Genomic DNA, 23,673 nt, shown 5'->3' on the forward strand with positions numbered 1-23,673 from the left:
TAACATTACAAAACTACAACCATCATACCAGCCATCTAGCCTCAGTCAGACCCTGGGCTTATAGAGAAGTCAGTGCTCAGTAACCTACACAGAATTTACAATGCATAACTCTAATATTACTTCCTAAATGTAGGTCATTAGAAAGAATGAATTGAAGGCCAGTCAGATGATCACTGAAACCAGCAGCAATGGAAAGGAGAATAAGAGAGAGAAGGAGGGAGAAAGGGAAGAAAGGGAGGTTAAGCCCTTACAGGCAGAATGAATGAAAAAAGAGGTGTACGCGCATGTGAGTAATTGCAGTACAGCCTCTGAACACACAACTCCTACAGACAGAATAGTTCAGACCTTGCTTTAAGCCTGACTGCGTTGGTTCAACTTCATCTATAAATTGATGCAAGCAAGTTAAGGAGCTGTAAGCCCACATAATTTGGTTCAACTTGATACCACATCAATTTAACTAAAGTGATATAAACAGCAGGTTTAGAATCATGCCCTGTTAAACTTTGGCCTAGCAGTAATTACTACCTGGGACCACGTTCTATCACCAGCATTAAAAAAAAAAAAAAAAAAGTCACTTACTGACAACAGATTAAAATGCTTTCTGAAGCAAAGACCAAAGCTCAGACCCCCCTTCCCCAGACACATGCCCTGTTTGAGAGTCATGCTTATATGACGGAACGCTACGTAAGTGAAATTAAGCATGAAGGTAGATGATGTCCTACAACCAGCCTCACACAGCCTAGGTGATGTCACACATAGGTGGATGCTCTCATTGTCAGATTATCTGTACTAAAGGAGCAGAAACTACTACCTGTAATGGAGCAATCCCTACTTTGAGTCCGACAAGACCCAGTTCCTAAGGAGGTTTTCAAGGGCGTGAATCCCAAGCAGAAGCAGATATTTACACCCTGATCCTCTCAACTGGAGGACAAATGCTTACATCCTCACCTTTCACGTGTGCCAGCTTAGGTAGTTCTCCAGCTCACACCGATTACCATTCTAAGGCACTGGCTGTTTCTTTTAAACAAGTAGCAAGTGTAGCTACTTAATTCACAGACGACAATCTTGCTTCCAGGTGTAAGTGTTGTAATGCTGAGTATCATAACATCTTTGTGCTTCCATTTGTGAATCTAGCTATAGATAGTAGGCCATGAACAAATTAAGAATGTCAAACAATGCCAAACACCTAGGATAATTAATTCCCCAGTAAACATTTACATCCAATTCAGTGTTGAAAACAATACAAATCTACCCAGTACAAACCAAACCTATGCTGCGGCCAAACGCCACTTCCAAGCCTGCCAGAAGTCTGCCAAACAAGGCAGGACATTTGTACCATGAAAACCAAATTAAGTACAAAGCAGATACTGTAATACCATTCACCTCTCAAACACTTGACAAGCTGGGTTTTAAAAAGGTACAGATTGGACTTTCTACAGTTAAGAAACACAAACGCTAACATTGGGTTTCTAAATATATCGTTTATTTATAGTTAAACATTAGCATCTGAACAGAAACCTGCAAGCACGCAGGGATAATCTTTCAGTGATGTTTCTGTTTAAACTGAAGTCCACAGTAGCCACACGTTCCGGTCTTTGTATCTTTGTCCTGCAAAAATATAAAAATACAACAGCTGCTAGTTTCACTTTATAAAACTTTTAGAAATTACAAATTTTCTCTTATTTATATGTGCCATCTTAAAACAGATCAATGTAGCTGAAGTACAGAGTTTAATCTTATTTGAAACACTGGAAGTAAGAATGATGGTATGAGGTTCATGCTTGATTTCTGCATCCTACGCAGCTTCCCTTCTGCCAGCCTTTTAACTACCAGGCCTAATCTCAACAATATAATTTTAAAATCAAGCCAAGTGATATCTCTTCCGCAGTAACGGATCCTCTTACCAAACTGGACATCTTAAATCAGTTCGGTCATATCTGTTCCAATGTTCTGAAAAGATCATTTCATAATTATGTTAATACATAACAGGATTTGGCATTTCCAAGTTTTATCTAGACAAGAATTTTAGCCAGTAATGTAAACTGACAGAGTTAGTTGAAGGAAGGAGGAAATCTCAGTAGGATTCTGGGAGAAATGCTGAAAGAAAACAGTTTAGAGAAAAGCAGCAATTACTACTGTATAAAATGGTATTCTTCTCTCCAAAAGATACACATAATTTTTTAAAATTTAGAAGTGTGACTGACTGCAAGCTGTTGTTGTAGTCCTCCTTAATATGACAAAAGAAAGACAGTTAAATAAACACTAAGGGATCTTCTGTTATTTAGCAACCTGACTATTTGCAGTCATGAAGTGAAGTAAACTCTTATTTCCCCTTCCTTAATACAGGATTAGAAGTGAAAAATCCAGACTACTCTCCACCCCGAAAGCCTGGATTCCAATTGTTAGAGCTAGGGGAAACAAGCTGGTCTAATACCATTCTCTCTTTGCAGACATTGGATTTCAAGAACTAAACCACAGACGTCTTGTAATTTGATTGTTAACACAAAAAGATCTCAAAATTCACAAAATCTAAAGCATTCCTCAAGAAGAGCATGGCACAGGTCAAACAAATAAACATAAATGCAACCGATCAGCAGTGTGCTACAGGAGTTAACTGAAGGCTGAAGAACACAAGCTTCCTAAGTTTTATGAATTAGAACCTCCAAGCGTCTGACTTTGAATAATGTAAAATGAATCATTATAAAGTGCTTACTTCATTCAAAACAGAAATGCTTGTGATTATACTTAGGAGTTGCAACAACACTGCCACTAAAGGACACCAGCTCTCCCCCACCATTCTTTTGGTATTAACCAAATGTCAACGTTTAAGTGAGCAAGATTTTAAGACATCTGCAGTCAGGGTCTGCCCAAGAACAGTACCTAAGCAACAGGTCACTGTTGATTCCACCAAGGTCATACAACAGCAGCCTCAATATTCTTACCCTCTAGAATAAGAATACACTGAAAACTATCACTACTGTCAGGGTAAATACAAAGATAATAAGATACTTATTCTTCACCAATTCTCTCACCGTGATGGAAACTTTCAGTCTTCAGAACTACCAAGATTCCCAAAGACTGCAAGTTTTGTTTGTTTGGTTGGGTTTTTTTTTGTTTGTTTGTTTGTTTTTTCCCTTGAACATGCAGGATGCAAAATAAATTGTATATTCTTAAGAATATTGCAAATGTATCCTCAGTCTACACGGTGGCATTTAAATAATTAAATAATTAGTTTCACAAAACACAGCAACTATATTATTTTTTGCTCACAAGGCACTGCTTGCTTATATTACTTCGTAGTTAATTTATTTTTTCCAAAAAATTATTGCCCTATCAAGCAAATCAAAATCAAGAGCAAGAAATGCCTGGTAACTTCAAATGGAAACCCTCTTACTCTTCTGAGTAGAAATCTTAATTTTATATTAGGCACCAAATAAAATTTACACCTCAGGTGGTTAATCCTTTTACTGTGTTAAACTACCATGCCAAAAAGTAGATGATCTTACAAACAAGAATTGACAGGCAAAACATGCTATATACAGATCAAAGATATTACCAAGTTTATGTAGACCTTAGGATGTCCCAAAGCTCCACCACCACCATCGCATGATATCACTCTGCTTTCAACTTCACTCACAGGCTGCTCTGCTATCAAATCAATCGCAAAATTCTTGTTCACCTGTAAGAGAAAAAGGAAGCTTTCAGATACCTTCCCCACACAAACAGAAAGCAATTGCTATTTACTGCCTCCTCAACCAGTTCCACCACAGCCATCTTGAGAAGTTCCTGCATATGGTTCCTCCCACCTCCTCCACCAATTCTTAGGCTGTGCTATAAGCCAGATCAGTGAACTAAGCACGTTAAACTCTGCAAAAGTAATCCCCTTCCCCCTACACAGGCCACATCGGTGCTCAGGTTTACAACGTGACCTCAGCAGATTCAGCAGAGAGGTGAGCAGGAACAAGCAGCCAAGAACAGAAGATATTTAACTGACACTGCCTCTGTATTCTGTTTTAGTGACTACACGATAAAATTGCAAAAGACTCACTGCTGATAAACTCAAAAATAATGGTGGAACAAGCAAGGTCAGGAGTGAGATAAAACAACTGCTGGTAATTTAGAGCCTCTCACCATGCGCCTTATTCTAACACTGCACAGCAATCTCAGGAAAACATGAACATGGTGAATAACAACAGTCAGAAAGGCAAATTGTTCAGCACTAGAAAAAAGAAAAACCTCTAAATGTCACTATGCCACTCTGTCAATCCATCTTATACACCCTTACCCAATATGCACATCACTGACAAGTCGGGCTTTTTCCTAGAGCACGTCTACGTGGCCTGGCAAACGGATCCACCTCTGCACAGGCCTGCGGCACAGCAACTCGCGGCTCAGCAGCACCTCCAGCACCCAGCCACCGCGCTTTCCCCCCCTCATCCGCACCAGCCTCTTCCAACCTGCTCCGAGCCAGCACTGAGCAGACAACCACCCCTACCCCTCACCTAAACATGCTCCAGGAGGGGACAGCTTTTTCAAAGGCAACGTTATACGCGCAAGAATATAAAATAATATGCACACCCAAAGAAGGCACTATCTACTGCTCTGTGTATAAGGTTCATAAACATGCTGGTATTTGAATGAAGTTGAGATTCTTAGGAAAAAGATAGCTAAGTGTCCATTAAATGAATACCTAAGAACTACAATGGTGTTTTTAAATAGTTCTAGCACACAACAACTTAGGATCTTTCACCAAGCTTCCAATTAAGTCTCAAATTTTAATTTGCATTTTTAGTACAGCAGTGGAAAAGTCAGTTTTGCCAAAACCAGATTTTCTTTACCTAAAGAAGATGATAGCTAAATAAAGTTAATGAAAAATTAACTTTTGGTATTGAAGCAAATTTGCAACATCAAAAACCTCACTGCCTGGGGCCTGTGTCTGCAAGTCATATGTAATCTTTGCCGACCTGCAAGGATTTTTACTGCTGGTTTTCATAACACTCAAAATTGTGCATCCTTCATCCCATACTAGAGAAGGAGGGAGACAGCACCATGATGCACCTCTGCTTCAAGACCAGAAGCAGAACTCCACTCTGCCCAACACTGCTTAACCACAAACTTATTTGTGGGGCGAGGGGGGAAGCAAGAACCTCTCATCCACTGCACAGCTATGACTTGTCTGTGGTTCAGCCTACCAAAAAAGAGTCTAGGAATTCACAGGGAAAACATGCTGGGAAAAAAGAGAGACTGAGAAAACCTGTGAGGAAAAAAAGAAGTGGTTTCAGTTACATTGTGTCCCTTCAATGAAAGCACAGCAGTAGTTAGCGGGAAGGGGCCATTTCCCTCAGCACATCTAAACGCTCCTTGCCCAATGCATCATTCAATGAGCAATTTCTCCCCTGGCCATAGCGCCAGTTTGACAAACCCATTGCTTCTTCTTTCCACCTACTTGTTTGTGCCAGTACATGGTCTGGGAGACTGAGAGATAAAACCAAAGCTGGAATTGACCCAGGTCCAAAGATCCAGAGGGAAGGCAGGAGGTTACATTTAAACCGGACCAGCTCCAAGCTCAGTTCTTGCAGCTTCAGCTGCTGTACCAGCCCAACAGAAAGGGTAGAGCCGAAGCGGGAACAGCGGTGTCAAATTAGGTCCTGTGGTACCTTAGGGGTTGCACAAGGGCAGGATGACCCTCGTCGGACTGCAGCAGATGCAATTTAACGGTTGCCATGCTCAGTTGTCTCGCAGCTACTTGCTTTAGGCCCTTGCTGGAGAGCACTGACCCCCTGGTTCTGCATATCCAGCGCAGAGAACAACAATTTTAGCTACAACACATGGATTTCATTAACAATTAGGCTGGCAGAACTGAGGGGACAATAGCCACATACTCTGGGCCGTGCCCCTGGGCCTGGCCACTGCCCGGAGAGGCCACATGAGCACTCAGGCGTGGGCCCAGACATCCCCACTGAGGGCACCTGCGTCCAGAGGCTGCGTCCCCAGGCACGAAAGCTGCCACGGCTGGACTGGGCTGATCACAAGCCAGACTCGACCACCCGGAGCGTACTGAAGGTGAAGAGAAGAAGCGACCGAGAAATTACAGTCACCAACTTCGCAGGCTAGCTTTAGCTTCAGAAACAAGACAACATTCGGACTACAGACATGGCTGTGAAACCCTAATACTAGCAGCTGAAACACGCTGGGGGATAATGGCAGAGCCCCTAGAGAGAAATCCCTTTAATAAGCACAGATGAGGATCTTTTTATTATTTAACATGTAAATTTTGTTCCAATTTCACAATTAAAACCTAGCATTAAACCTTGCTCGGCAGCCTTAAAGCTTGTCTTTTGCTGGAGAAGAAGGAACTGGGCCGAACTAAAAACCCTGGCTGTTCCTCACCACAGAGAGTCTGAAATCAGCTGCTGGCAAAGGCATGTCAGTGGGACCTGTGGCCTGTGGAGAATTGGGCTTAAGGAGTATTTCCTACAAAGTTACAGAAGTAGCACAGAAACAGGCACTGCATTTAGGAGAGACCTACTTTGTCACTATCCTCCCAGAAGTAAACTACTTCAGCATTTTAATTGACATTTTCATTTAACTATTTCCCATGTAGAATCCCCATTTTTCCCACACAGCATGAGTTAAACTGTATCCATGACACAATAAGGTAAACGCAATACGAAAACTCAGAAATCAGCATAATTAGTTCAGGTTAATTTAAGAAGGGAATAATTATACGCAACTACATTAAACATCTACCACACCTTATATTTAATGCCTCTACTACACATACACATTCATAGCATTAACACTAAGGCACTAATCAGATGCTCAGGCACTGAGGAACACAATTTAGCTGAAACAATCTCTGTTTCTCTCCCAAAGGCCAGCAGATCCCTCATGGAGCTGTCCTCCTCGATTGTTAGAGAGAACTCAGTGCTAAAGGACTTAAAGTTTCACGTACCCACTCTATTGATAAGCAGCAGCAACAGGCCCACAAGATAACTTCACAGTAGTACACTTGGATGATGCTGGTGTTACTAGACTTTGCCTTTGAGGCTCTGTTATTTCAGAATACTCTAAATTTTAGTTTTATTTGTTACATCACTGCTTCAGCAAATGGTTCCCAGGCTCTGGAAATGAAGTGGCCTCATTAAAAACTCAGTTTGGGTAAAGACCAAGATTTTAACTATGCAGAAGGAAATCAAGCTTCAAAACACACATTTAAACAGATATATAGATGCACAATTCAGCAGAACATTTAATTATGTAATTTTTCTGAACACAAATGGCACTAAAATCATGCTTAAAATTTTCTTAACACACATGCTTAAAACAAAAAGTGGTCCAAATTTAAGATGCTCAAATGCCTACACTTCCACACTAAATGTAAACACTTGACAAGCGTAGGTCAAGTCTTGAATTTTCCAAAGTTGCCCAAAGTAGGGCGGTACACAGAAGCTACTATAAGCTATCCTTAAAAAAGAATTTTCACTATAGTGAAAAAAACACCAAAAAACAAAATCCAAAACAGTTTGGTTTTGGTAGGATTTTTTTTGGTTGGTTGGTTTTGGTTGTGGTTTTTGGGTTTGGCTGGGTTTTTTTGGTTTTTTTTGTTTTTTTGTTTGTTTGGTTTTTGTTTTTTAATGACAATCAAGTTGAGGACATCAATATCAGGTATAAAAAAAAAACAAACCCCACAAACCACGCCCTCTGCAGTGAGTAAAAGTAGGATGAGTTACCTCCTTTTGTCGTCCAACAAATCTAACTCTTCTATAATCCTTTTCTTCATATACCTAAAGTATAAAATAAAACTTGATCTTATTTAAAAAGCATTAACCATAAACAAAGAACACAAAGGCTTACAGCACTGTTAAGACTAAATAGTTTACATCATTTTCTCAGTTTTAAGTACTGCCATCATCTTACAAGTATGTACTGCACACAAAAACTAATTTCCATTTCTCTCACACAGGAAAATAAATTTTAGGTCGGAACGGAGAAAAGAAAGGGGAGGTGGGGTTTAAAGCCAGTAAATAGGAGCCTTAGCGCTGACCGCAGAGGCACACATAACATTTATTACTTATCATGCTGTTCCTTGATCCCACACTGCCATCTGGAAGGTGAACTAAACTAGAAAATTCAAGTTTCACATGTATTTGTGTTCGAGCCAAGTGACCACAGCGAGGGCCCTCCCACGTCGGCTCCGCCAGCCGTGCCTCTCTCGCACCCCACGAGCGAAGCCTCCCTCGCTCCCACGCTCAGTTTTCACATTAAAGAAGAGATAAAACAGAGCTAACAAGGCACCGGCACAAGGGTACCTCCCACCTGTCAACTCTTCAGCTGTACCAGACCACAGCGCTCCGTAGCGGCTAATGACCCTCCTCCTAATTAACACTCTTCGTGGTTTGTTTTGGTTTGGTTTTTTTTTTTTGAAACCGCGCGTACCTGTTCCCTACGTATCACCCAAGAGCATTAACTCCCACAGCGCGCACTAAGCGAAGCAGCGCATCTGCGTGCCGCTCGCAGCCCCGGCACCGGTTTCCCGCAGGCACCGGCACAGCGGGAGACGCGGCCCGGACGCGGCCGCCCGCCCCGAGCAGCACCGACCCCCGGGCAGCGCAGGGGCAGCACCGACCCCCGGGCCGCCCTCCTCTCGCCGCGGCCCGGCACCCTCACCTGCCCCGTGTGCGTCACCAGCTCGCCGGTTTCGGAGGCCCGCACACCGTAGGGCCGAAGGGCGGCGGCGGCGGCGGCCGCCCCCGGGCGGGACGGCAGCAGCCGCAGCAGGCGGCGGAAGGTCGCGCCGGGCGCCGCCATCTTGAGCCGGCCACGTGACCCCGCTCGGCGGGCGGGCGGGCGCAGGCGCGGGCGCAGCCTCGGCCCCGCCCTCTTCCGCCGGGCCGCGGCGTGCGCGCAGGCGCGGGGGCGGCCGAGGCCGAGGGGGAGCGCGGGCGGACGCCGACTGACGCCGTCTGACGAGGGGAGCAGCGGCGGGGCCGCGGCCGGTCAGTGCCCGCGGCCTTCCCTGAGGGGCGGGGGGAGGCGGGGAAGCGGGGCGGGTGTCCTCACCGGTGCGCTGTCCCCGCAGGGCGCGGAGCATGCTGTCCCTCCTGGCCAGGGCCGCCGCCGGGCCGCTCGCCTCGCTGGGCCGCTCGCCCTTCTGTTCCCTGGCTCCGTGGTGGCGGCGGGCGGCGGCGCTGCCCGCGGCGGCCAGCGGGGCCCTGCCGCTGCGGGGCGGGGCGGCCGCCCCCCGCGCCCTGCTGGCCGTCCCGCCGCCGCCCGGGCCGCTGCCGCCGCCGCCGCTCCTGGCGGGGCTGAAGACGAAAACCTCGCTGAAGAGGCGCTGCAAGGACTGCTTCATCGTCCGGCGGCGGGGCCGGCTCTACGTCTGCTGCAAGACCAACCCCCGGCACAAGCAGCGGAAGCTGTAGCCCCGCGGCTGGCCGCCTCTCCCGGCGGGGAGCGCCGCTGCGGGGCCCCGGAGCGGGGAGAGTTAACGCGGTGCTCGTCCCTCGGGCCGCGGGTGCTGCTTTCTGCGTCCCTGCCCCCGGGACGGCTGCCTCTTCCCTGGCTGCCCCGCGGGAGCTGGCTGCCGGGGACACAAATCGCCAAACGGCGCGGGTGACAACGCTTCATCTTAACGCGGACGCAGAGCGGGCTCAGCTCTTGCCGGCCCTCGCCGTAACTTCAGACCGTGGACGCCGAGAACTGAAATGGGAGGCCGTGACTTTCAGGACCTCTCGTCAGCTTAGCCCTGAAGCCTTGCTTACAGTCGCCTCACTGTTAAGCTAGTAAGGGAGAGGCTGAATCATCTGGGGTGCCTTTGTGTTTCATTAAAGCAAAATGAAAATAAACACCGCTGATTGTGCATTATTACAATTCGCAATGAATCTTTTTAAAAAAAAAAAGAACAAAACTAGATGTTGAAGGCTGTGATAACAGAACCAGTAGTTTCAAACTCAGGCGGGCTCTTAAGTGTCAAATAATATTAAATACGTTGCATTGAAAGATGATGTTCTAGCTTTTGGTTCATAGGTGAGTAAAAATTTTTTTTTGAGTTGCAGCAGACATAGTCCCATGTAGCTTCAGTAACGCCAATGTAAATAACCCTTGCTGCTTATGGTGGGTTTTGAGGGGAGATGGTGATATTTTAATTAGTATAAAGTAATCAACAGTTTTTTAAGTTTTAGTGTCTAAAGTGGTATATGGTATATACCATATGGTATATCGACCATTCACAGTGTATTCGGAAGTATTCTTAGCCTCCTCTTCCTTCAGAGAAGTCCTCTCTGATGTTCCTGATGTACCTACTATTCTACAGTTTCCCGAACCTTAGCCCAAAGAAAACAGCAATACCTGGGAACCATTGCCTTTTGAGTGGAGTTTGCAAACCATTTTGTGTAGCTGTCTACAGCAAAGAAGATAAAAATAGTAATTTCAGATTCCAACTAATTTGCCTTAAGTTTCTGCCAAGCTTTAGGCTCACTCACATAAATCAAGGAGGCTTTAGAATTATACTTTTTTTCCTTTTTTTTTTTTTTTTAAACACAACTTTTCCTGTATGCATTGAAACAATTCTCTTGTCATAGAGCTGTGGGGAGAATGCCTGGGAACAGTAATGCCTCAGAGGTCCCATAGCCAAGCATCCTGTTGAATGCAAAGTCTAATGGGCTGGTACCGTGAATTACAATTAGCCAAAATCGCTACAGTCCCCAAAGGCGTTCCTCATGCTTCTGGGTATGGCTGCGCTTGAGGCAGGAGTGTTCGATCTTCCTGTGAACCACAAGTTCCCAACACAAGGTACCAAACTAAACTTTTGGACAAATAACAAGTTACTGCTACGAGTTTGCCAGGGTACTGTAAGAGAGCTGTCCCCAACTGAGAAGAGGTGAAATTGGTTGAGCACTGTGTTTGAGGTTGCTGTAACACTGGATAATATGATGTCCTCCTGAAGAACTTTCCTGCCCGGTTATAATCCTACAACTTTAAAAGTGCCGTAACTTTCATAATTACGTCTTTTTTTACTGGGTGCTTGGTGGACAGTGAGAAGCTAAGCCTGGAAAGCTGTGGCTTTCCCACGTGCTGGGTGGTTCCCATGTGCTGGGCAGTCTGTCTTTTCGCTCCTCTCTCTCATCACTGGGAATGCGGGTGTGGAGAGAGAGGAGCAGGTTAGTTAACATACCTCCATCTTGAGGGGCGTCAGACAAGTTCGTGGCAATGAGGGAGAAGAGACATGGCTAGCTGCATCTAACTAAAGAGAGACAGACATTCAAAATGGAAAAGCTTCCTCAAAACCAAAGAACCTTGAAGTAGTGGAAAACTTGCTGTACTTCAAAAGGTTTGGTTGAAGTTTAGGCACTCACAAATAAGAACAACTACTTTCTAAATACCTGTAGCTTGCACATGTAAATAAAATGTAAGCAGACGAATTTCTTGGAAAAGTTTTACGCCTTTAACGCACTTTGCCAGCTACGTAGTCTAGGCAGTTGGAGATTTTAAAAGCTTTAATTCTCAGGTTGGAGTTAATGGTATGCATTTCTAGGTGTGCGCTGTGTATTTTGTTCCGGCAGAAGAAAAGGCCTGTATGCTGTGAACCCCCGTGATACCTCGTGAGTGTACCTATTAGTGCACCTTTAAGGTAAACAGTGTATGTATGTCCAGAAAACCCAGTGATTTCCAGGCCTACCCACTTTCCTGGAGGATTGTGAGGAACGCGCAAGCACTGAGCTGTGGATTGGATGAGTTGGCCATCAGATGAAGTGAGGGTCTGCAGCAGATTTGTTTTAGGAAAGGTAACGGGCAGCTGGTCTTACCGCCTCCTGAACAATTCATCCAGCCCCTTGGTTCTGCCTGAAAAAAGGGGCAGCTCTCTGGTGCAAGACAAATTGTGCTGGTGGGTCGCTGGGGAGGTGTTCAAACAAGGGCTCGCTTGCCAAGAGCAACGTCAGGTGGTGAAGAGAGAGACCTCGAGTACGAGCTGCCAGGGCTCGGAGCAGCAGTCGATCTCTGGCCAGGCTTTTTGAATGCAGTAGTGTGTGGGACTCAGGGCCAGATTTACTCGCGCCAGGCTGGTGTCTGTTAAATGCGGTCTACGCTCAGCAACAAGAAGTGAAATTCAGGAATAGGATTACTGTACAGCGGAGGGGGGCACAAATTACTATGTTTTCATCTCCTCCTTTAGATTAAGACTTAAGTTTTTATGCAATGCTGACTCAGCAGCCTATTTCAACACCTTATAATCAGGAAAAATTGTTTCACAATTAAAGCCATTGAATTTAGCGCTGCTAGTGAGAAACTTGAGATGTGAAGTAATTTGAATTCAGATGTTTAATATGGCTGTAAATTATTCATGTGTCATCATCTGAACAGTCAGTTTGTGATACCTGGGGTGGAGTGTTCAAAAGAATGGAGCCTTCACGGCCATCACTGAAACAGCATATTTGGTTGTGCTAATAGATTTTGGAAAGAGGATTATAGGATTAGAAACTAGAAGGCTCTGAATTGTAATTGTACTCTGCCATTGACTTGCTGTATAATCTTGAAAAAGTAATTTTGCCTTTGTCTCAATTTCTCCATCTGTTAGGCAGGAGTACTGAATCTCACAGTACCTTTTTTTGGTTGACGTCCACAAACTGTTACAGCGGTGTTCTAAAAAAAATCAGATTCTATAGCTTTCTGTAATTTGGATGACATGAGGAAGGTGACTAGAGCCGGTGGTGGTGCATGTTTATTTTAGGCTTATTTACAACAACTACAAAATGAGAAGCTGAAATAATGTCAGCCAGTAGCCTAGTTGTTGGTAGCTGTCGGGGTTTAACCCCAGCTGGCAACTAAGCACCACACAGCAGCTCACTCGCTCCCCCCCGGTGGGATGGGGGAGAGAATCAGAAGGCTGAAAGTGAGAAAACTCGTGGGCTGAGATAAAGACAGTTTAACAGGTAAAGCAAAAGCCGCGCACGCAAGCAAAGCGAAACAAGGAATTCATTCGCTGCTTCCCATCGGCAGGCAGGTGTTCAGCCATCCTCGGGAAAGCAGGGCTCCATCACGCGTAACGGTTACTTGGGAACACAAAATGCCATCACTCCAACCACCCCCCCTTCCTTCTTCTTCCCCCAGCTTTACATGCTGAGCATGACGCCATAGGGTACGGCATAGCCCTTTGGCCAGTCTGGGTCAGCCCCCCTGGCTGTGCCCCCTCCCAGCTTCTCGTGCATCTGGCAGAGCACAAGAAGCTGACAAGTCCTTGACCAGTGTAAGCACTACTTAGCAACAACTAAAACATCAGTGTGTTATCAACATGATTCTCATCCTAAATCCAAAACCCAGCACTATAGCGGCTACTAGAAAGAAAATTAACTCTGTCCCAGCTGAAACCGGGACAGTAGCTGAAGGTTCACATCCTTTGTTACGGACTTTCTGAACATTGTGCTACTTAAACAGCTTTTTTCAAAGGATAGAGTACACACAACTGCTACTTAGGCTACCCAGGCCAAAAATTTAGTCCTGGAATACTAAAAATACTAATCTATATTAATTCCATAATTGTATGTGTTTTCTTTTTTATTTCTCCCCCCTCCACAGATGTTGTGTGGGCAGAAGATGAAAGGGAAGGGAATGATAAGGAGAGCACAGCTAGAATGCAAAATGGTTTAGGGGGGTAATAAGACCCAGTAACACAGGAAGAAGAATCCATGCTCTGAAAACTGAAATAAGACTCAGGTTCCAAGGACATTTTCAGCTTCCAGTTTCCTGTTGGTTTTGTGTCTAGGCTACCCCTTCCCGAAATTCTTCATTCTTCTTTAAATCCCCACAGCAGAGTAGGAATGTGACAACTGATGTCCCCTATGACTGTCTCCATCATACCGTTATGAAAATCATTTGCAGTTGTGAGTGACTGAACTTGCTTAACTCCTCAGAACTGCTGTAGGGAATGAGACTGTCAGATTCCTGATACGCAACAGGTAGAGATGTATTTAGGTCAACCGGAGGATAAATCTTAGAGCTCATGTATACTAATGACTGTCAGATTTTGTCTGTGGTTGTGTGTATGGGAATTACAGTATTGGTTGCTGAATTAAGGACAATGGCTCTCCAACAATGACAGGTGAGGGAGAAGTCTTTGGGAACTGTACTACTGGGGGAGCTGTGTCTGCTCGGATCGAGGCAGCAGACGCAGAGGGTAGCTGACTGACAGGTGACTTTTCCAGATTCTGACACCACCAAAGTCAGTTTCCCAGACTCAGTTAAAATAATAGCTATTTTTTGGTTCTGTAGACACCATGTTGCTCTTCCAATTGTTTTATCATACCATGAACATAAGCAAACAAATGAAAATAAGCACAAGAAAGAGCAAACCTTAAGAGCAATTCCTAATGCCTTTGCAAAGTATTAACAATTGGAAACTTTCCTTTATTTGTAGAGGCGAAGCAGATGACTCTTCTGTTCGGTAATATCCATGAGTCTATGACTAGGCAAAGGAAAATTAAAAGTTGGAAGTATTATTTTACAAGAAAAAACAAAATGAAAACGTAAATACTCTTAAAAAAGGAAAGTGAGAAGCAGGCTGCTTTCCCTTATTTGTTTAACAGTGCAAATGGACACATCATGCTACTGCAGGCACCGTTCAGAATATCTTCTCCATAACGCCAAGGTCTTTCTGTGGTTTCAGTGGGCTCCATGCACCTGATATTAGAGAGGTTTCATTACCAAAGCTAGTTTACGGGTATCTGCAGTGTCACCATATTCTAAAGTTCTGAATCAGCAAGGCTGGACATACCTTGATATACACGGCTGAAAACTAACAGATGGCTTTTAAGATGCAAATTGAGGATACAGTAGTCCCATTCAGTTTAATAAGGCTGATTATACATTTAAATACTTGCATTCATTCCATTGCAGCTCATCAGATTATTAACTTGGAGCTTGAAATCTGTACCAGTAGCTTAAATGGGGGGGGGGGGGGGGCTGAACATGTTTGCCCCAGAGGCTGAGAAGGGGCTGGGTTATTTCCAACGAGCTGGGACAGTTTAACCGACCACAGCTATGAGGGCTTGTGCCCCGCTCTGTTCTGTCTCCTCTGCTCTCCAGGACTGGATTTTTCTTCCTGTAGGAATAGCTGAAATTCCCACAAAGCTGCTATTGAACTGTCACACTTTACAGCCCAGTTTATTTAGGTAAGTGGTGGTGTTTTACTTCTATACCTCTGGGAGATAAACTGCAGCAGTTTCGTTATTGCTCCGTATCCCATTCGTAGTGGAGGCAGCAATCTTTATAAGAGCTTCATCACAGTGAAGACATTGAACCTGATCTGAAAATGATGAAAGTGGGTACGGGGAGAATATTGGCACCCAAGATGAAGCTGTCACTTGCTGGAGTTATCCACCTGCCTCCAGAAATGGAAAATTCACCATTTCACCCAGAAGCTTGTGCATTAGACTTTGAAATGTGTTGTCTGTGAATACGGTGTTGAAAAAGAGCAATATTTTTCAAGAAGCCACCTGTTTTTATGTGCCACATTGTGCAAAAATGAAAAAAAAAAAGTTAACTTTGTGAAGTTGTTTGATCTAAAAATACTTTGATTCCATTTAACCGTTGAAAGTAAGCAAAGGGAGTAATATAAGCCTCTCTGTTGTATATGACTGAAGATTGGTAACAGTGCCTAAATGAGGAAAAGGCTGGGAACAAGCAGTCTCAGAGTCGATACAGTTTAAAAAGGGACTCATCACTGCGAAGGAAATAACCTAGGAAGGTAGTCTTTATAAAAGCAGTGACTGAGATATCTAAAACAGGTCACTTTCATAGGAAGTTCAGGCTTTGGTAAGACCCATTGCATGTAGATTATGTGCCAATTCCTTTGGTTTTGCTTTGAATGCTCATCCTGCTATTAAATAACAAGTTGGTTTCAAGAAAGTTGTCTGGTTGTTCATTCCGATCACCAGTTGCATAGTCACAAAAAGGGAATTTATTTGATGTATTTAAGTGAATGACGATACAGTAAATATGAAATGGTAACCCGCAGCTTGGTCTGAAGGCTGAAGAATTCTGTTCTACCAGAGGTAAAGGCATGAAGCCTAAACCAGAGCTGCAGCCAGAGACCACGTAGTGGATAGGCAAGCAGCCAGTCATGCAGCTATGAGTCTGCTCCAAAACACTGGCACTTCACTGTCAAAAATGTGAGCTTGTTTGCTTTAATTTGCAGTTACTGAATTTTGTTGTGCCTTTCATTGTTAGAGTCCTGTATTTTTTTTCTTCAGAAGGTAGAGTCACTAAATGCAAGTCACCCTTTAGCCTTCTGATAAGCTAATGAGAATAATCATCTTAGGTTTCTCGCTATAAAATATTTTTTCTAGCCTTTGGCTATTTCTATTTTCTGTACCCTCCCCCCATTTCTTTTTAAAAAATGCAGACACAGGAACTGTAAGCAGAATCAACCTTAGTGATGCTGAACGCCGAGGCTAAAATGCTTTCCCTAAAGAGTTCTTTAGGGAACTTGGCTACTTGTAGGACAAAAACCTGTGCATACTGGTATCACAAGTAAAGACTCTGAGGCACCAGCGTAAGCTGGCCCATGAGTTGTTCAAAGGCTTTGCAGTGCTTAACACTTCACAGCCCGCTGTTCTGCAGGTGTAGCTGCAATGCCTGCTTGCTGGATGTACAGCTTTGCATTTATCTGTAACAAACCAAAAATTTTTTGAGCAGGTTCAGTGTGTTGAGCAGCATAAAATTTTCCCTGCAACTTCCCTTCATTATTACCTTTTTGCTGATTTTTATTTTGTCAGTGCTTGATCTACATCACTCCTCAATCACTAATAAAAACAGGGTATCATCTATCACGTGTCCTAGTGCCTCTGAAACCACAGTGAAAGACATTCAAATTTCATGATGGTTCCCATTTGCAGTTACGTTTTGACGTGTTACTCAAGTAGTTGTTAATTCATACGCATATATTAGGGTTTTCTTAGAGTTTTGAAACATAAGACATCTCATGAGTCAGTTTGAATCGCATTAAGGCTCTCAGTGAGAGGCGGCGTAGTCGGGTGCTAAGCATGAATCAGACAATGAGGGGCCAAGGCAGAGGTCATTGGTGGTAAGGCCTGTGAAACGTTCAGCATTTGGAGTCTCCTTAAGTGCTACATAGTTGTAGTGCTTCCAGGCACTTTAAAAGATGCTGCCTATGAGTAGTGTGGTCACAATCAGCTCTAGGCCAGCTTGCCAGGAGAATGGTGATCACTGGAAAAAGTCATAAAGGCAATATATATACATAGATTCCAACTCCCTGCTATTCTGGCAAGTACTTAATATAATTATTTAAATAAATTCATTGAGTTCTGCATTGAAAATTAAGTGTCTTTTGCTAATACCACTGTTTGAAAGACAGTCTAGAGCTTCCCTCCTCTTCCCAATCTTCTTCTGACTCCAGCTCTACATTTATTTAGGACTTCTTGTTTATACTTATGCTAACATTATCTTTTATGTTAAATAGCACTTCTGTTCCTGGGGACTTTACCCGCTTGATATTTATTTCTAGGCAGCTCTGATGTCCTTTCTCAGTCTTTGTTTTCCTAAGCTAAACAAGTCATTTTAGTCTTTTCTCATGAAGCAGACTTTCTGCTCCTTTCATCGTCCTAATAGCCCTTTTGTGTAACTTTTAAATTTGTGAGATAAGGTTTGTAAGGAGAGGTAATATATTTTATTAGATCACTGATATAGTTAGAAAAAAATAGGAAAGCTTTTGGGTATACAAGTCATTCTCATGTATGCCCAAAGCTTACCAGCTTTTTTTCCAACTGTCTCAATTGTCTAATAAAAGATATTGCCTCTGCCTACAAGCATTTCCTCTCATACATTCTTAGACATTATTGGCAACACCATACACCGTTTGAGTTAATCTTTCCTGAAATATTTTATATAATTCTGCCCTCCCAAATATTTCTGGTTTTGCCAATATGACAGATGAATATCTACCTCTGTGTTTCTTGGAAACACACCTCACCCTAGATATTTTAGGACTGCCTTTGAACAACTCGTGGGCCAGCTTACGCTGGTGCCTCAGCATCTTTACTTGTGATACCAGTATGCACAGTTTTTTGTCCTACAAGTAGCCAGCAGCCTCCTTTCCTTCAGTTCATGGGTGATTTTATGCTTCCTATACAGTATTTCCATTTTCCCCCATATTGGTTTCCAGTTGCTACCTTGCCTGCACATTTGATTGAACATTGCACTTTTTGTGCTAGGTCAGAAGGGACACACCACTAGCTTCTCTTCTCAATAAATGTTTGGGGTTTTGGCACACCCATCTAACACCTCGCTTTTAGTCACTTCCTTACTAACCTTAAAATTCGTTACGTAATCCTCCCTTTCTCTGTTTTAATTAACGGCATAAATGAACAGTCACATGTTTTCCTGAAGTCCTGATAGATTAGATCTAATGTATTTTCCTCTTTTAGAAAAAGTCAAAGAAAGATACTTTCATTTGACATGATGTACACATGCTACATCGTGTTTCATTTAATCCTGTTTTCTGTTTATTTTCATGTCATTACTTTTTTCCATATCAAAACCCTTTTACACTGCAGTATTTAGCTTACAAGGTTGTGGTACTTTCAACTGCTGGTATTTCAGTATTTTAAAAAATATATGAAATCAATAGGCCAAAAAATATCCTGAGCCAGCTCTTTAAAGTCTCCTGGTCATAAGCTAACTGACCAGCTGCTGTAATGTATTTATGCCTAGATAGATACACACTAATTGTTGTCTGTCATCAAGTGGTTTGATTGTGTAAGGCTACCAAAAGACTGAACAACAGCTTATGTTTTGGGGTATTTTTTGTTTGTTTGAAATAGCAAATAAGAGCAAAGGCTATTTTGCTCTTCCCCCCCCAAGTTTAAACATATACAAGAGGTCATGTTTTCACAAAGGAAAACAACATGCCTTTAAAATGCTAGCTAATGTGTACTCAATTCCTTATGAGCACAGGAAAAGTTTAGTTTCAACGCATGCTACCAGGGGTGTCAAAAACTCCAGCAGTTTCTTAGCCACCCAGTGCATACAACCATAGAAATCTCTCTGCTTACACAAGGGTTTTTATATCCTTCAAGTAGTATGTATGACACAGTAAAAAGAACCCTTCATTACCTTTCAAAAGGTACATGTACATGAATTTGGATACTGAAATACATTAATATTTGAAAATAAATAAAATATTAAAAATAAATAAAGTAAATAAATAAAGTAGATAAATAAACAAATAAAGTAAATAAATAAATAAATAAATAAAGTAACATAGCACAGGCCTGATCTAAACCCCACTGAAGTAAGTGGGAGGAAGCTGAGTGACTTCAAGGAGAAAGATGCCATGTGTATGTTCTCCGCAGAGCACACCCTGTCAGAGGTCTGTCCCCAGAAGAGGGGATAAGGTGGGAGCTGGGATGTGTGAAGCCTGTCCAGTGATTCATGCCTGTGCAAAACAGCTGATCTAAGGGCTTGAAGAGTCCCTCAAGGACACGCAAGCTGCATTTCTAATATAATTTTGAGTGAAGATGGTTTCCTTTCCAAAAGTCATCCTATTTTCAGCTCCAAATAATAGATGATCCTGCCAAAATTATATAAAAATTAAATGCCTTATAAAGAAGAATGGTATCCTTTGTAGGATATCAAGTGCACTCCTCTTAAACAGTCTATTTTTAGTGATTTCTTAAGAAATTTTATGCGTGTTTGTATATGTGAAGGTTTGACTGGACTCACCAATCTTCCTTTTTTTTAATAAACCAGCATAAAGTAGAATTTATTTACATAATGCAATGATCCATGAAGGTTACCATAACATCAAGGGACCATATTAACCGCTTGAATGGAATTCATTAGAAATTAACTACCACTTAAATTAATTTTCCCACATTCACAAGGCTGTAATGGTGGAAAAAGGAACCGTCCATCAGCATGTACTGACAGGAGAGCTGTCACTGCTTTTATTTATAGGTGAATACATTAACCCATGAAACAGCCTTTTCAGATCAAATCTTGAGCTTCTGTACAAATAAGCTCCTTCAGAAGACTTTTCTTTTAATAAGTAATCCAGCCTCAGTTAAACAGGAACACATACTGCCTAACACTTTTGCCACTGGCTATATACGTTGTAGCCTTTTCATAAGAACAATAGAAAAATTTGCTTCTAAAAAATCCAAACTTCACACTGTATGTCATTTATTTTCAGTGGATAATATTATTGATTAGATCTAGTTGTAATGATATGGTGTTATCAGTATTGGTAAAACTATACAAACAAAAGATTTTCCATTGATTCTTCTTATTTTGTAATTTGTTACATCATTTGAATTTTTTAACTCTCTTACTAATGAATATATGTGCAAATCTCCAAACTGTAGGGTGAAAGACAATGAGACTTGCACCCGTCTGCGATCTAGGTATACTTTAGGCAAATTTACTGCATTACATTGCAGTAATCAATTTGAATAAGCTGCAATGGGAAGGAGCTTTGTGGCACCTGTTAGATGACCATGTTGTCGCAAACCAATACAGCATTAGAGGGGGGTGTCTTTTATCTATGTAAACCTCGTAGCTGAAATGATCTTAGGACAATTTCCTGCACAGTTTAATCCAAACATTTTTTTTCATGAATAATTATAGCTCAGAGCTAAGAACTGGCCCTTACTGATTAATAACACTTTTTGTTTTCTTTTTAACAGAGAAAGTTCAGTAAGAAAACGATAGGATTGTTAGCTTTTTAAGAAATGCCCCCTACCTCTCTCTGTTCGTGTTAAAATAACAAAATAAAATCCATTTTACATATTTTTCCATTGAATGCTACCATATCTAATAAACACTGGTGACACAAGAACATCAAATGTGGCTGTATGCCAGCAGTACTGCTCACAGAACTGTTTCACTCTCATTGCTGTCCAGAAAGAGAAAATACAAAAGTTACAGTGAATCTCACAATGCTGTGAACACTTTCTCTTATGCTCCTCCATGGTTTCCATACCAGTGTCAAAGGAAGCTTCACCACACGGTTTCTCGTATGAAGAATTTGGAGGGCGGGTGGCCTTCTCAGGTATTTCTATGAGTTTATTGCTGTGTTCAGACACTTGGCAGGCATAGAAATTATATGAGCTTTTCCTGGGTTACCCACAAGTCCCTATATTCTAGGGAACTAAAGGCTGTCCTGTCACTCCAGTGATAAAATTGCATGTTGTTATCTTTTATGTTGTCCCCTCTGAACAGATTCTTTTCAACAGCTTCGCAGAGGTACAGAGATGTTACATGCTCAGGGCTAAAAATATAAACTCAGTAAGTGAAGAGAAAATCTTTTACATGCTTTTCCCCACAATAATATATGTAGTCTTCCATTTCAGTTATTTAAATATGGCAATACTACGCTGTTCAACTACACTGAATTAAAAACTCAATGTTAGCATTACCTAAAAAGACTATCATTGCAGTTACATCAGTCTCAGCCTGATGTCACACAATGTAACAAAGAATTTGTTCGTGTTCCCTTTTCTTATTTTTTATAGTTATATTTTAATTAGTTAAACTGAAAATCCGTAAGTACTTCTACCAATGGCTTGGGATGCTATTTGTTTAGAATATAGGCAAGCAATTCTCCGATGTTCTCATGGCAGCCTAAGGAAAGCTTGTAGCTGGAAGCAGACTAGCCACTCGCCTTCAAAAGCAGCAACTGTCACCAGTACAACATACGATTTATTTATTATTTAATGGATTTAGAGCATTTAAAATCTTTACAAACACTGTTTTGTCTAATTCTTCCACATTTTATGTGGCACTGCCTTTTAGTTTGTCTGATTTGTATACGCTAATGTACACACATAATGTATAATGTGAATGAGTCAGACAAACTAGAAAATTATGCCATTCTACTTAGTTCTCATCAGGGACTATGGTTAATTTGGTTAATTGATACAATATTGACTAAGTAATGACTCTCACTTCTGTCAACATTTTTACATTTGTTAAATTCCCCTGCCTGATTCTGCTTTTCTGCTTTATTTCCTTTTAAAATTTAAACATCTTAAAAAAGGCTCTTCTCAATTAATGCATTTCATGATTGAGGAACACTGAAATTAACTTTTAGCCAATTAAATTTTTACGAGTATTTGCTATTGTCGACAGTAGTAAAAACTTCTGTTTCAGCCACATCAATAATTAATTTAGAAGCACATGCCTGAAATACTTCCCCACATGCCAAGGAGTTATTATTCTCCCACCAGCCATCCTGGTGACTCCCTTGGCACTAGTACGCCATTATTTTGTTGGCAGCATTTTGATTTCTGCATGGTTATGATTAACCTGTACAATGTGTTCCTCTTAATGCAAAGCTGTTTTTTTATCCCTTCAATTCTACAAACTGGAAAAAGCATATAGCCGGAGGCCACACAGAATAATACCAGTGTCAAGCTTTAAAAAACATATTTGTTTTGTGTCCTCTAAGGACAAATGATAGACATGTAAAAATGTTTTCTCTGTTTCTCTTTCAGGGAATACTTACTTTAGAATTAACTTCTGTCACAGAAAACATAATTTGAAGCATCAACTGTATATTATTTCTGAGCATTTCTGCTATAAAAAGGGAAAATAGTACATTGTGTATGACATGTGTGATTACAAGGTTATAGAAACTCTTTATGTTTCTCTTGTTGTTATGGTTTCTCCTTAAGAAAGCTTGTCACTGGAAACAGAAAAGCGTCCTTCCTTCAAAAGAGTCAAGTATATAATACTATTGAACAGCGCAGTGTAATGAATGTAATTTTTAATTGCTTTATAATACTTTAAATTCCTACACCTCTGAAGCACTCAGCATTCTTCATGCAATCCAGTCATGTATCACTTTTGAAATATTTCAGAGGAAAGAGATTTTTATGATACATGCTTAAGTGTCCTGATGATTACACATGCTGTAACCTATTTCTTCATAAACGCACTCCATCTTTAATTTTGTCCTTTTCAAGATACAATCATCCTAGTGTCCTTTTATTCAAAATGATTGTTCTTTTACATACTTTCTCTGTCTTACCTATTTGTTAATTCTGTTTCTCTGTGATATCAAGCATACTTCATTTCATGCTTCATTGTCCAGGTTCTAGTTTCAGCTCCAATATATTAAATGTTCCCACCCTTTTGCTCCATGTTTTATAGTTGACAGTACAGAAGTGTTAAAAGCCTTTCTCAAGCAAAGAGAAAGATGAGTGTTCTTAATGTGGAATTCTCTTCCTTCAGAAACTTGATTGACCCCAAATCTTATGACTCCACAGTCAAGAAAAATAAAACTCATTCAAGGCAAAAAGTATCTCAGCAACACTTCTCTGAAGTTAAAATATTATAATTTTTCTCTTTTTTCCCTATTTCCCACCCCTTTCCCTTGAAATAAAGATAAAACCTATACATTAAAATGGAAAAAAAAATGATTAGCTGTATATTTTTTGCTTAAGTCTACATATTATTAGGAATTTTATGTACCCTTGTTTCTGATACCAAAATGTTCTACTTCATTACATTGAAGACTTCACTTTTTGTTTGAAATCCTTAATTTCCTGGCTCAGTTGTTGTAGTGGGCCTGATCACAGAAAAGGATTTCCAGGATTTGAGGAAGTCCCGATAAAAGGGGGGCAGCTTGAAAAGGTCTCTTAGAAAACCGTATGGCGG

General features: G+C 41.8%; 2 protein-coding genes across 2 annotated transcripts; one reads left to right on the forward strand and one right to left on the reverse strand.

Moving 5' to 3' along the window:
- Positions 1–1,467: 1,467 nt before the first annotated feature.
- On the reverse strand, positions 1,468–8,819 carry NDUFS6 (NADH:ubiquinone oxidoreductase subunit S6). Its single transcript, XM_082317190.1, has 4 exons — positions 8,671–8,819; positions 7,734–7,787; positions 3,557–3,679; positions 1,468–1,608 (listed from the first exon to the last, which is right to left on the reverse strand). Exons 1-4 carry the CDS (start codon positions 8,809–8,811, stop codon positions 1,543–1,545), a joined length of 384 nt encoding a protein of 127 aa, XP_082173316.1. The 5' UTR covers positions 8,812–8,819; the 3' UTR covers positions 1,468–1,542.
- A 77-nt stretch (positions 8,820–8,896) lies between these two features.
- Positions 8,897–9,867, forward strand: MRPL36 (mitochondrial ribosomal protein L36). The gene is made up of 2 exons (XM_082310114.1): positions 8,897–8,999; positions 9,083–9,867. The coding sequence occupies exon 2, from the start codon at positions 9,093–9,095 to the stop codon at positions 9,423–9,425; it is 333 nt and encodes a 110-aa protein (XP_082166240.1). The 5' UTR covers positions 8,897–8,999; positions 9,083–9,092; the 3' UTR covers positions 9,426–9,867.
- Positions 9,868–23,673: the final 13,806 nt, after the last annotated feature.

Source organism: Platalea leucorodia (genome assembly GCF_965183815.1).
Source record: "Platalea leucorodia genome assembly, chromosome: 1".
Classification (NCBI taxonomy): domain Eukaryota; kingdom Metazoa; phylum Chordata; class Aves; order Pelecaniformes; family Threskiornithidae; genus Platalea; species Platalea leucorodia.

Coding starts and splice junctions, on each gene's coding strand:
- MRPL36 (XM_082310114.1), top strand. CDS start 9,093: ATGCTGTCCCTCCTGGCCAGGGCCGCCGCCGGGCCGCTCGCCTCGCTG.
- NDUFS6 (XM_082317190.1), bottom strand. CDS start 8,811: ATGGCGGCGCCCGGCGCGACCTTCCGCCGCCTGCTGCGGCTGCTGCCG. Junction 7,788..8,670: donor TGGTGACGCACACGGGGCAG/GTGAGGGTGCCG, acceptor TTTATACTTTAG/GTATATGAAGAAAAGGATTA. Junction 1,609..3,556: donor CTAAGGTCTACATAAACTTG/GTAATATCTTTG, acceptor ATATTTTTGCAG/GACAAAGATACAAAGACCGG.